The sequence below is a fragment of the Hyalella azteca genome, unplaced genomic scaffold (genome assembly GCF_000764305.2).
Source record: "Hyalella azteca isolate HAZT.00-mixed unplaced genomic scaffold, Hazt_2.0.2 contig6678, whole genome shotgun sequence".
NCBI lineage: Eukaryota > Metazoa > Arthropoda > Malacostraca > Amphipoda > Hyalellidae > Hyalella > Hyalella azteca.
Window position 1 is genome coordinate 1 of NW_025936832.1, and position 13489 is coordinate 13489.

The window sequence follows — 13489 nt, forward strand, 5'->3', positions numbered from 1 at the left end:
GACCAATGAGTGCCGCCACGACATCTCACGCAGTACACGCACGAGTCGCACGACCAATGAGTGCCGCCACGACATCTCACGCAGTACACGCACGACCAGTTTGTCCAGTGCTACTCCCGCATATTGAGTGGGTGCACCTATATTTGTGCTGTGGAAATAACAATTCCCTGCGGCTGTATAAGCTTCAGAATTATAATCGAGATGAACTTGTAAGCAAATAACTAGACATTCGAGCTCGGAACGAGGCATCGAACCAACAGCAGGCTTGTTGCAGGCTTGGCTGGCTTATTCACCCTCAATTACAATTATGACTTAATATAAAAACCTCGTCCAACAAAAAAACACACTTTACCACATTACAGTCTTCCCAATCTTAACTCCCACTGTACAATTACATAAAACATCCCACTGTACAATTACACTGATTAAAATATCTGTACCCTGGTTTCGAGAAATTTTCTATAACGTGAACTTGAACTATTACTTGTCTTCCAGCTCCGCTAACTGATCTTGTGCGGCCGGTGTTGTCTTGACATTGCGAGAGTGGTTGACCTGATTTTCCGTGCCTTTCTGCCTGATTCTCTCCTGCCATTTCCTGCGAAAATTCTCTCTCTCCAAAGGGGTGAAATCTTTTTTTACAAAAACGGAGTTGTACTCAATAGATTATCCAAGCTTTCTTGCTGCCTTCAGCACGCTTCCAACCTGTGCAGGATCCTTTACAGTCACCAACAAAGGCCTGCATGTATTGGCAGCAGCGTCCTTCGAGTGTAGCCTCTTGCACGATTTAATATCAACCGGTGAGCTGAGTGCCTTGCTACAGCATTCCTCAATAAATTTTGTATCGGCCATCACTCAGTCCTTCGTATCAGATGCAGAACTCTCGGGAACTCCAAACCAAACCAAGTTGGACTTTCTACGTTCTCTGTCCAGTAACTCGCGTGAGCTTTCAATAGCAACTTCGGATAAATCAACTCTCTGAAACTTGACCTCAACATTTTCAGTATTTTTCAGCTGAGCCTTCACTTCAGTCAGCTCATTGCAAAGCGAGCTCAATTTTTCACTCAGCGAGCGCACCATCTCACTCAAGGCGTTTACAACATCATTCAACGATTTTGTCTCATTGCCTTGCTCTTCCACCGGTTTTTCGCTTTTTCGAATACCAATAGTTGGTTCTTTGCAGTCACGACAAAACCAATGAAGTAATTTAGTTTTCTGGAGAAACAAGTATTCATTAGAGCTCAACTTTGAACAGCTGATGCAAATGAAGTCTTTGCAGCATTCACACATGACAGTCTGATCTGCCTTGCTCACAGAGATCTCTTTGCAGTGTTTGCAAACTTTCATCTCTGACTTAGCTGATTTGATTTTAGCCTTTTGTCTAGCAGAACTAGAGGGCTTTTCGACTACTTTTTTTTCCTCTGTCCAGCCATCGTACAATGCACGGAGGAAAACACAAGTGTAAAAACTGGATTGACTTGAGTAGAGTTGAAGTTAAAATTCTATTCAAAACAGAATTGGAAATTAAAAATACAATGCATGGAAAACACATAATTTTGAAACTGAATTGACTTTGAGTAGAGTTAAAGTTCTGTCAAAAATTACAACTCTAGGCTCTAGCTGAGCAAGGGGACTCAGCTGAACAGCTGAGCGAGGGGAGAGGGGTTGGCTGAGGGAATGAAGGGCTCGCAGCAGAGGGGTAGAAAGGGTGAGGGGCAGGATAAGGGTCCCTGGATGGCGGGCAGCGTAGAGGTAGACGGAGAGGCAAGGGTGAAGTTGACGGAGCTCGGTTCGACAGAGTAGGCTTAACAGAGGGCACTTCGCATATCTTCGACACAAGGTGCCATCACTCACTAGATTTACCCACGTTTTTTAGCATGAAAAAACAGGGAACCGCTATTTACTTCCACTCTCTGTTTGCATTCTCTTTCACTGACTTCACTTCAAGTCCTTTTAGTGAGACGTTTCAATACAAAATGCGATAATACAGTTCAACCGCATAGTGAAAAGGCAAGCTGTTAGCCCGCGCAGCACGCACGTCTGTCTTGTGACATGGCTCAACCGCGACTCTGGAATAGGCTAAATGTGGTGGAATAGGCTAAATGTTGGGAGTTGGAATTCTTCTGAGGTTGGGCGATTCGCCACGATACAGCTGCTTGTTACATTACGGCTTTGAACTATAATGATAATTGATGCCAGATAAGAGTAGCGTTTATAGGATATGCAATAATCCTGCACCTATCCTGGGTGTTATGTTCCAAACCTTGGCTGCGATTGGTTAAATCTGCGATGGAAAATTAATTGACTTGGAGTACTTATTTGAGTATTTATATTAAAATATTATGAAAAGTTTCCATTAATTTCAAGTGCTTACAAACACTTCCTTTTTAAGGCCGCGATTGATAACCGCAAGCCCTCAGGCAGGCTTGGCTGGATCCCTATGGGAATCTATCACTATGTATAGTCATTATAACTTTGCTCGTAAATGAAATATCAATCTGAATTTTGTCATGCTTATTCAGCTATTTATTTACAATTTCTCCACAGTAACAAAATATATGTACATTTTGTCTAGCATTATTATGATAGAGGAAAAGGTTGTACATTGATCAATCAATGTTCATTATACTATAGTATATGCTACTTACCTAATTTTGTGAGACACAAGGATGTTGTAGTATTTATTCTCTATTGATCGGTATTAAAGATATATCTGAATCAACCTCTATTGTAACTTGTGTAGATATTTTCTGACAAAGTATTTTTTCATTACTGCTAAATCAGAGATTTCACATTTTCTTTGGAAGCCGCAGTTCTTATGCAGGAGTTGGGGAAAAAATGAGGGGAAATGGCCAGTGGTCGGCCAAGGCCAGTTAGTTCTAGCTGACCGCAGGCCATTCCTTGGCCACCTAAGAGACGGCTGCAGCCCTAAGATGAGTGCTGGCTCAGGTATCATATTACGAAGGCAACAAGCTCGAGCACAGCAACTTGCCGATCTGAACACAGAACAAGGGTTCCACATTGTCGTCGCGAATTCCTAACTCACGGACTTCGCCGCACTGTGACTACTGGCCTTAAATCTGCCGATCGACTTCCTCAGAAACCTGCGAACCAGCAAAGATCAACAAATGATTCTTCTCATCAATATTTCTTGAAAACTGTAAGTGTGATGAAGTAAAATCACGGTAGATGGAATGCTATGGAGCGAGTGACTAATTCACATCTAACTTAATTTCTATAGTTAACTAAGTTAATTATGTTAAGTCATTAAGTTTTTTGAATAGGGCAATGTTTGTCTAAGCAATTTTGATACTAGCCACTGTTCTACTGCCAATTCCAATGCAATTGGAAACTATCTGCACCAACATGCCATTGCCGATCTGGTGTGGGGTTCCTTCAAGCAATTGTCCATCCTGGTCAGGGGGGGGAGGGAAGTGGGAAGGGGACCTCTCCTGACTCCATCAGCTGATGTCCTGGTGACTGGTGAGAGACCAATGGCACTATTATTGCAGAAAGGGGGTTTGAGGCATGTGTTTCATGGAATGGGGGCCCCAACGTCTGGGTGATGATAGGGTAGCCGGGAGGCTGGGGTGGTGTAGGGACAAGTTACAACTGAGTATTGACAAGCAGCAATGCATGTGTACTGTGTAGTATCTGCTGACTTATGACTGTCATTAATTTAACAGCAGTGTATTCAACTGTATTGTTTCTTAACTAATGTATTACTGTTCATCATAGCACTTTTTCCACTGTGTTGTTGTATGTAGTTCAGTACTGTGTTTCTGTTCTATCAGCATTGGAGCATTAATCAATCAAGTAGAAGTTAGCATTTGCTGAAACTAATTATGTTAGTATCTGTAATTTTTAAACATCTAGCATCTTGGTAAATATTTCAATTAAATGGAAATCTACTCTCATATTTATTTTGTTTGTGCAGGGTGAAGTATAATAATGTTTCACAGATCACAATCCATCATGCTTCTATCACTACATGCAAAAATTTGCTGCAAAGTTAGCAGATCTCCTTTATTCTTGGCGGCTAGTCAAGTTCGACTCTTTGGAAATATTCTGAAGTAAGTTCAAAATGGTGACAAAGTTGATAAACTTCCATTATATTCAAGTTTATAATTGTTTAGAAATTTGCAATGGCATTTTTATAAGCTGAGAAAACTTCCTTGTAAAATGTACTGGTATAATGATTCAAATGAAGAGTGTCTCTTGACATTGGCCATAGTCACTGCTGAAAGCCAAGGTTGAAAGTACCTACATAAGAAATTTAATGTTACCAAAGGAGGGAATACTCACCTGAACTAATGAGATCTGCTTTTAACCTGCATTAAATAATAATTGAAAACTAATGTCAGATTTATCCTAAATGACTTATTCTTAAAGTTTGATTATATTGATTGAAAATATTATTAAAAGTATTTTATATTGGATACGTATGAAAAAGATAAGTGAATTATTAGAAATTCTTATTTCTTAGATGTCTTGTACTGCCTCTCTGTATTAAAAAAAGTCCTGATAAGTGAAAAATAAATTTGTGACATAGTTTCTTCTTCAGACCTGATTTTGGTAAGTATGATGTAGTCAAAGTGCCAGGGGAAGTGAGCCCCGGTGGCCTCATCCCTCCCCACATAGCCACACCGCCCCACTGGCCCCATGGCCGCCCCCTACCATCCCCAGCAACAATTGAAATCAAACAAGATCACCAGATAGAAGGAATGAGACGTGCTTGTGCCATTGCACGCCAGGTCATGGACGAGCTTGCTAAAACTATTCAGGTTCGTTCTGGGAATCACACTCCTGACATTTATAGTACCTACCAGGTTTATACCTGATAGATTATTAACTGTCTTCCAAGGGTGATTAGAATAGATTTGTTTATACTGTAGTTTATACTGTTCTTCTATACTTTTTTCTGAGGAGCTGCACAAAGAAATATTCTAAAAATGTGTTTTATAAATTAAGAGGTATATATATATATATGTATACTTATAAATAACCTTTGTTTCCTTACAGCCACTCAAGTAACTTACAAGCAGAAGTAGGTTCATATTTCAGCCTAGCTGCTTATATCCAGCAATACCTGTGTTATCAACTCTTCATTCAAAGTGCATAATATTTGCAGTCAATGAGCAAGTTTGCAAAACCAATTGCTTGTTTTTTTTGTCCTATTATTGCGTTATATAAGCTGAAAATTAATAATGAATAAGATAAATCATCAAGAGCATTTTTAAGTAATTGTTTTTGAATTATGCATGTAATATGGAATTGTTTCAGTAGGTTGGCGTGACAACGGAAGAAATTGACCGTGTGGCCCATGCTGCCATCATAGAGCGGGACAGCTTCCCATCCCCGTTGATGTACCGAGGCTTCCCCAAGAGCGTCTGTACGAGCGTCAACAACGTGCTGTGCCACGGCATCCCTGACAACAGAGCTCTGCAGCACGGCGACATCATNGTTGGGACTGTTGAATGTGTATACTTTATTTATTATTGCTTAGTTATCTTTGTTATCGTAGCTGTCTTTTGGACGCTGGTCGCAGTTGATTTCTTAGTAAATGATGAAATTACTTTTCTATTCCTACTTGATTGTAGCGCAGGCTAAGGGCTCATAGTGTAAAAAATTTTGGAGTTATATGTAAATCTAAGCAGTCTTCGCCAGCTCACCGCCTTAATTACAATGATGGTAATTTGAATGGATTGCTGATAGTATCCTTAATATGTGTTTCAAATGTAGCAGTTCCAGGCCAGGCTGGGTCGCCGCCTCTATATTCTGCCGTCCTCAGCTCTGGCAGCTATACAAGTTAATATGTATAATATAGTGTAATAAGTTTATGCTAATGATTCATGTTATAAGCAAGGGAATATGTTTATGCTGTAGAGAAAGAGGTGAACATCCATGCAGGTGTACCACATTACAGGTGTACCACATTACAGGTGTACCACATTACAGGTGTACCACATTGCAGGTGTACCACATTGCAGGTGTACCACATTGCAGGTGTACCACGGAGGGTACCACGGCGACTGCTGCGACACGTGGTGCCTGGAGGGGGCGGACGCCAGGGCGCGCCATCTCGTGCGCGTCGCCAGGCAGGCGCGTGACGCGGCCGTCGCCGTCTGCGCGCCTGGCGTGCCTCTAGCGCGTATAGGTGCTGCCGCACTCTGCACCTCCTGCATTATGTTGAAATAACCTTGATTACCTGTTGTTTTCCTTGAAATAACGTTCATTACCTGTTGTTTTTGTTGAAATAATGTTGATTACCTGTTGTTTTTGTTGAAATAACCTTGATTACCTGTTTTGTTGATATAACCTTGAGAACCAGTTGATTTTGTTGAAATAATGTTGATTACTAGTTGTTTTTGTTGAAATAATGTTGATTACTAGTTGTTTTTGTTGAAATAATGTTGATTACCAGAGGTTTCTGTTGATATAACCTTGATTACCAGTTGTTTCCATTGAAATAACCTTGATTACATGTTGTTTTTGTTGAAATAACGTTGATTACCAAATGTTTTTCTGGAAACAACGTTGATTACACTTATTGTTTTCCTTGAAATAACATTGATTACTTGTTGTTTTCCTTTAAATAACCTTTATTACCAGTTGTTTTTGTTGAAATAACGTTGATTATCAGTTTTTTTAAATAACGTTGATGACCTATTGTTTTCATTGAAATAACGTTGATTAGCAATTGTTTTACTTGAAACTCTCTATTATAGTTATTTCAACGGTGCTTGGTGAACTGATAGCTCTTGAGGCGCTCTCGTTGATGTTGATACGCTGGTTGATCAAAATATTACTGTTAATTTGAGGCTGTACTGATAATCTTGATAGTTGCCGTTTGTATGTGAATATCGAGATTGATCTTGATGAGAAATAAGGAAGCTTATGACAAATCTTGCTCAATGTAACATTTTATTTTGATGCTATATTATATTCATTTACATAAGCATCACAAATCTAGTTGCTGGCATGTCAGACAAAGAAATGAACCACTTTTAAACCAATACTTTTTCTAGCATTTATAACCTTTTTAGCGCATTTTCTCATTTATGAAAAAATACCCTATTGTACTCGCCACGTCCGTCCGTGACTTTACGTTTTCGTCGACGAGAAAATGCACTGTCACTCACTGCAGTGAGTACTGAGTTATATTTTGTAATGTAATTATCGCTTCAGGCGAGAAATGCGAGGAGGTGGCGAGGGCGGCGGGGCTGGCGGTGGTGCCGGTGTTCATAGGCCACGGCATCGGCTCCTACTTCCACGGCCCCCCGGACGTGTACCACTTCGGTGAGGTGCTGCCTGGAGCTGTGCTGGTGGTCGGTGAGGTGCTGCCTGGGGCTGTGCTGGTGGTCGGTGAGGTGCTGCCTGGGGCTGTGCTGGTNGGGCTGTGTTGGTGGTCAGTGAGGTGCTCCCTGGGGCTGTGCTGGTGGTCGGTGAGGTGCTCGCTCCCTGGAGCTGTGCTGGTGGGAGGAAGGGGAGACTGATACTCTGAGGGGTGCCCCGTGGGCTATATGATATGATCGGTAGGCACGCTGAATGCGTTGTAAAGATTACATGACGCTTATAAGTACCTTGACCAATGCTCACACGGGAGTTTAAAGTATGTTGTAATGATGCTAACGTTATAATGTTATAAAATAGAATTTTCACGGATGAGTTTTAATTATGTTGTAATGATGTTATAATGTTAAGGTTATGTCGTAAGACGCCATAATGGTAATAAGATCATCTGCTTACTAAAGCCATGTCCTGCATTGCAGCGAACAACGACCAGACGTTGATGGAGGCGGGCATGACGTTCACGGTAGAGCCCGTCGTGACGCAGGGCGCTGAGGGCGTCGTCATCCTCGACGACGGATGGACCGCAATGACGCGCGACGACGCCCGCGCCGCGCAGTTCGAGCACACGGTCCTCGTCACGACATCGGGCCACGACATCCTTACGCAGTACACCCACAACCAATGAGTGCCGCCACGACATCCTTACGCAGTACACGCACGACCCAATGAGTGTCGCCACGACATCCTTACGCAGTACACGCATGACCAATGAGTGTCGTCACGACATCCTTACGCAGTACACGCACGATCCAATGAGTGTCGCCACGACATCCTTACGCAGTACACGCACGACCAATGAGTGTCGCCACGACATCCTTACGCAGTACACGCACGAGCAATGAGTGCCGCCACGACATCTCACGCAGTACACGCACGACCAATGAGTGCCGCCACGACATCTCACGCAGTACACGCACGACCTGTTTGTCCAGTGCTACTCGCGCATATTGAGTGGGTGCACCTATATTTCTGCTGTGGAAATAACAATTCCCTGCTGCTGTATCAGCTTCAGAACGAGATGAACTTATAAGCAAATGTATCAAATGTATGATGTAATCGAGATGAACTTGTAAGCAAATAACTAGACATTCATGCTCGGGACGAGGCATCGAACCAACAGCAGGCTTATTGCAGGCTTGGCTGGCTTATTCACCCTCAATTATGACTTAAACATCCCACTGTACAACTACACTGATTATCCGTACCCTGGTTTATCTGTACCCTGGTTTCGATAAATTTTCTATAACGTGAACTTGAACTGATAGTTGATACCTTGAACTAGCAATCCTGTAAATTTTCGTGTTCAGAAGAATGAAGCCGTATGAATAAGGTGAAGATAANATTTACTGTTTTTTTTTAATTTGCATGCATCAACGGGGTATAATATATACTTTATCTCTGATGTGAATAAAATTTCGAATGCGATTTTTGCGTAAACTTATCACCTAATTATATGCTCGATACGCGCCTTTAAACAATTCAGCATGATTCCATTGAGATCAATTTTGTTGTGTTGATAAACGGAAAAAAGCTGTAACTCTCTTTGCGCGTTTCTATAGTACTATCGTGTGTCACTATGCATTCAGTGTGTGTGTTGTTGTTGAATGAAAGACTGCATGAATTGTTAGCGTTTCATGACTTGGAGCAGATTTTTACTCCGTTTCGTTAAATGTTCTATGATGAGATTAAAAAAATTTGAAAATGTTTTATATTTTATATATAAATAAATGTCGCAAGACCTTTGTATTATTACCCTTATGAATATCTCGGCATTTCTGCTCTATATTTTACTCTTCAAATCAGCAACTAAGCCTCAAATCATGCTGTGCAAATGTGTAACCAAAAATACAGAACTGCATTGCGAATGGTCCCAAATAACTCCCAATTTCGCCACTGCTCATAGATAGCGGTAAATTAAGTGCATGATCCGGAGCTTTCTTTTTTAAAAGCCTTAAATGATTTTATCGAAATTAATAAGTTTAAATTAAATTCATTTATCATTTATAATTTTAAGCATATTTACAATGGAAATGAGAGGTACATTTCATCTGACAACGCATCACTTGCAACGTTGCCAAATTTACTTGCCTTCCTTCTGGGTGTGCAAAACCCGTGTATTTATTTCGTGATGCTAATGTCATTCTCGAAATATATTTTATTATTAAGCATTTATAGACATTTTTTATTGAAATATGCATGTTACCAGTTAAATTTTTTCATACTTTTTTTAAAGAGTATTTTTAATTTTGTATGCAAGTTTAGGAATTTATTTTAAGTAATTTTCAATTCCAGCTGCAATTATTTGCTAGTTTAGTCATTCTTCATTCAGTAGAGATAGCGTGTGGCAAAAAAAAAATATTTGTGTGGCAAAGAGTTACCGGTTAAAATAAGCGAAAAAAGACTGCTCTCATAACATACAACATGTATAACGTTTATGGTATGAACTCTAAACTTTAACCCTCAACTTCAGATATTGATTTGTTAGGTAATGATAACTGTAAATCACATATCTAATATTCACTCAGATAATCCTCTATCAGTGAGGGTACACCGATGAGAGCTGATGACATGCCTTGCTGGCGTGTTTACTCTATGCAATAACCAGCGATCATAATTCCAGGTTAAACAACCTTAGGGTCCGAAAACCCGACATATAACCCGAATATTATATTCAACGCCAGAGTTATCTAAAAAATTTGGGCAATTGACATCAAGGAAGCTCTCAACCCCTGCAGGGACTAGTGGAAATTTCCTATTTTCTTCGGTTGTGCACGCGTTCACTATTGATTTTCCTGTGGTGTCTCCCTCAGCCTAGGGATCGTGCAGATTCTGCCGAGAGAATCACATCGAAGACTGTGAGAGAAGGAAGTATTTCTCTCTTGACATTATTAGTGTATCATTCTTTGAAACAATCGAGCATGTCGCAACAACCGCAGAGCTCAGAAACAGTGAAAATGGTAGTAAAATCGAGTCAATCCAACAACAGTGGAGCAGCACAGCATATACCATCCATAGGTAAGTGGGAGACACGTGACACTTTAAATCAATCTAATCCTTTTTCTCAAATTTTTTTATTTTTATTTTTTTTTCGCAAACGAGTTTAAACCGACTCCTAAATGCCTGAATTCGATGCCGCGGCAAATGCCTCTTGCATGGAATTGGATTTCTACGCGTAGTTTCTGAGAATCGAAGCGCAAACAATTCTTTAGAAAATCACTATCTACATTTCAGTAATTAGTAACGGTAAATTGAACAAATTTATATTAGCAATATTTTTCGTACACGATTTTTTTGCAATATACGAGTTTACGATTACACCGACAGTAAAGATGAATACGACACTTCATGAGACTACTTGTTATACAATTTGTTAAATACTATGTATTTTTCACTCGTATTTACTGATGAACACTTGTAAAAAGGCAAATAATTAATTTTTAGCTTATTCCTAAGTTCTGTGCATATGTGGCACTTTAGAGCAACATGTCCAAAGTTGAGATTTGGCACATGTGTGCACAAGCTGCTGAAAAGCTAGCCATGCTGCACCAATGTCTGGTGTATAGAGTAACGGAATATAGCGCTGCTTTGCTCCGCGTCTGAATTCATCATAGGCTAACCCAAATTAATTTACCCTGCGCTTGTCGTGAATGATATTTGCTGTATTTGTGATAAATTGTTACGATGTCGACCCAAGTACCCACTACCACTACAATTAGTTATGCAAGTAAGTCTTTATTTCATACGCTTTCTTTCGTCGGCCTAGGCTGACCGTAGTCGTAATGGCGATCTTTTAATTGCCGAGTATACCTACCTAGTAAGTAACAATGTAACATACCTAATCAGTTAAAACCTGCGAATTTGCTAGATTATTCGCAGTTTGTTTCGTATTAAACTTGAATATACTTACGTATTTTTTAATTATGCTTACTGCTTAGTGCTATTCTATAGTGAAGTATATCGTAAAAATTCGTAATTACGTACATGTTACAAAAAAATGGAGTGATAGCCTATTTGTAGGTAGGTAGGTAGCATTGTAGCATTTACTGATTTAGCATTATGCCATTATTAGCGTGATGTGGTCAGTTTTCTATCAAGATACCTATTCATTGAGTTTGTCTGCTTGTAATTTTTTTTAGTAAATAAGTGATCAAAAACAGTTGATCAGTTGAATTAAAAGTTTTCTTTTGTGCATTTTTGGATTTTTCTTCCTCAATGCATGGGTAGGCTAGCTAAGTGAGCCATTGATGATTGAACAATTCAGGATTACTGGATTAGGAATTTAAAACAATATTTTCCAATTGCCATTTTGCATTGAAAAGGCAAAGCAATATTTCATAATCCTATATTTTTAGCATGCATTCATTAAAAATTTGAAATTTTGTTGCAAAAAAACTGGTAAAACTCATTATACCTATACTATAGTGGTTTTACTGGTTCATTTTCCTCATTTATTACCATCATCAATGCCACATACCTAATTAGGCTAAGTTGCTAGTACTCAGCTCCAGCAGTCAGCAAAAACCATTTTGACTGCACTGGCAAGATGTTTCACTTTTGTTTATAAAATACTGTTTCTATTGAAGGCCAGCAACTAGGCAGGCTGGAATTTTGGCAAGATTATTGGCATCAAATTTAGGTCCTTTTAACTTATTTCCTACTTCCCTCTAGTTGTTTCAAAACTATCTTATTAATGTGGAATAAAGAAATTAAAATAATGAAGCACAATTCTACCAGATATCTCCTTCATATAAAAATTTATTTTCTGTGTTTCTTGTGGTTTTCAGGATATTTGATCATCTTTTTGGTTATTTATATACATCACCTAATTATTGGAGGTGAAAACTTGATGTGAAACAATTGTTTTAAATTTTATGTTTGCTCCAACTCCAAGTCTATCTAAGGCTGTAAAATGTATGCTCATTGTCATTCTTAATGCTTGCATGAATTTAATTTGCATTTTGCAGTTTCTCAACTAGACATTAGAAAGCCATAAAAGTTCTAAAAACTAAATTTATTGTTGGTAACTTGAAAGTTTACATTCACATTCATCATTCTTTGTTTTTAAGCTAAAATATAATTGAATATTTTATATTCCTTGCTTTAAATTAACCGAGTTCATAAAATTGATTTGAAACTTGGGTTCTGTAATCTTTTTAGATTTTGGCTCTTAGAGTAAATTAGGATCATCTCATAAACTCAGTATGGTATTTGGAAAATACAATTAAATCCAGCTCATATGTAATATTTTTGAACATTTATATACTATATATGGGGCCCAGCTAGGAATTTTGTCAAATTCAATATTTTCAGCCGAGTGGTTGGTTTCTGCAAAACCATTTTTTAATTTTGCTGGCTTGTAGGTCCATGTAGGAAATAATAGGTAATAAAAGCCTGTTTGAACATTATATACATTAATAAATGGCTTACTTTTTAGTACAAATTTAAAAGTGACAAATTCCTTCCAAAATTATGTACATGAAGAAATTGAAGTGCTTTTTTGAAGGTGTAAAAAAGGCATGAAATAAACTGGATGAAAATGAATTTGAGTGAAACAATAAACATTACTTGCCCTAATTAATTATATATTATATTTGGAAGGAAAACGCTTGAACAGATCAGCTTTGATCAGTTGACCCAGGACGTGGTCTATCTGTCTCAAGGGAGATGATATATTTGGATTGAGCAGGTGGTCATTAACGAATTTGTGGTCATTTTACTAATATTTTTTTTACATTTGAGGGGAGCATGTTGGCCAATAAAAACTTTTATTAACAGATGGAGAATTCTGAAACTTGGTACACCTTTGTAAAATATAAAATCAATGACTTTTTTCATGTAACTATTATTTCAAAAAGGGAAGGAAAATGTAAAATTCATAGAAAATGGTAAAATAGGGGGGTACAGTAAAAATCTATCTCCTCCAAAGATTTTCAAGCTACATCATCGAGACTCAAGAGAAATATTGTTGGATGTGCAGAGACCAGATGTAAAGATCACCTGGTCATTTTTAATTTTTTTTTTAGTTCTTATATTCTTCTTATTCTTTGAATTTTTTTCAATTTTGACCCCTCCCTCCTTTTCTAAATATATACCAGTAATCAAAATGATAAAGAAATTGAAAAAAATGACTGGATCTCCA

The 13489-nt window shown here is 38.7% G+C and overlaps 2 protein-coding genes across 3 annotated transcripts in view; both read left to right on the forward strand.

The window, feature by feature from the left end:
- Positions 1-3898: 3898 nt before the first annotated feature.
- Positions 3899-8684, forward strand: LOC108668144 (methionine aminopeptidase 1D, mitochondrial). The gene is made up of 6 exons (XM_047880961.1): positions 3899-4070; positions 4550-4781; positions 5284-5478; positions 6004-6154; positions 7186-7296; positions 7770-8684. The coding sequence occupies exons 1-6, from the start codon at positions 3949-3951 to the stop codon at positions 7973-7975; spliced, it is 1017 nt and encodes a 338-aa protein (XP_047736917.1). The 5' UTR covers positions 3899-3948; the 3' UTR covers positions 7976-8684.
- Positions 8685-10164: 1480 nt separating this feature from the next.
- Positions 10165-13489, forward strand: part of LOC108668145 (UDP-N-acetylglucosamine--peptide N-acetylglucosaminyltransferase 110 kDa subunit) — a 36659-nt gene continuing 33334 nt past the window's right edge. Inside the window, exon 1 of one of the 2 annotated variants that reach the window (XM_018155301.2) lies at positions 10165-10365. In XM_018155301.2, coding sequence (XP_018010790.1) covers positions 10269-10365 — 97 coding nt within the window. In that variant the 5' untranslated portion in view covers positions 10165-10268. Of the gene's footprint in view, positions 10366-10881; positions 11075-13489 lie in introns of those variants that run through there. The other variant, XM_018155302.2, reaches the window with a different exon arrangement.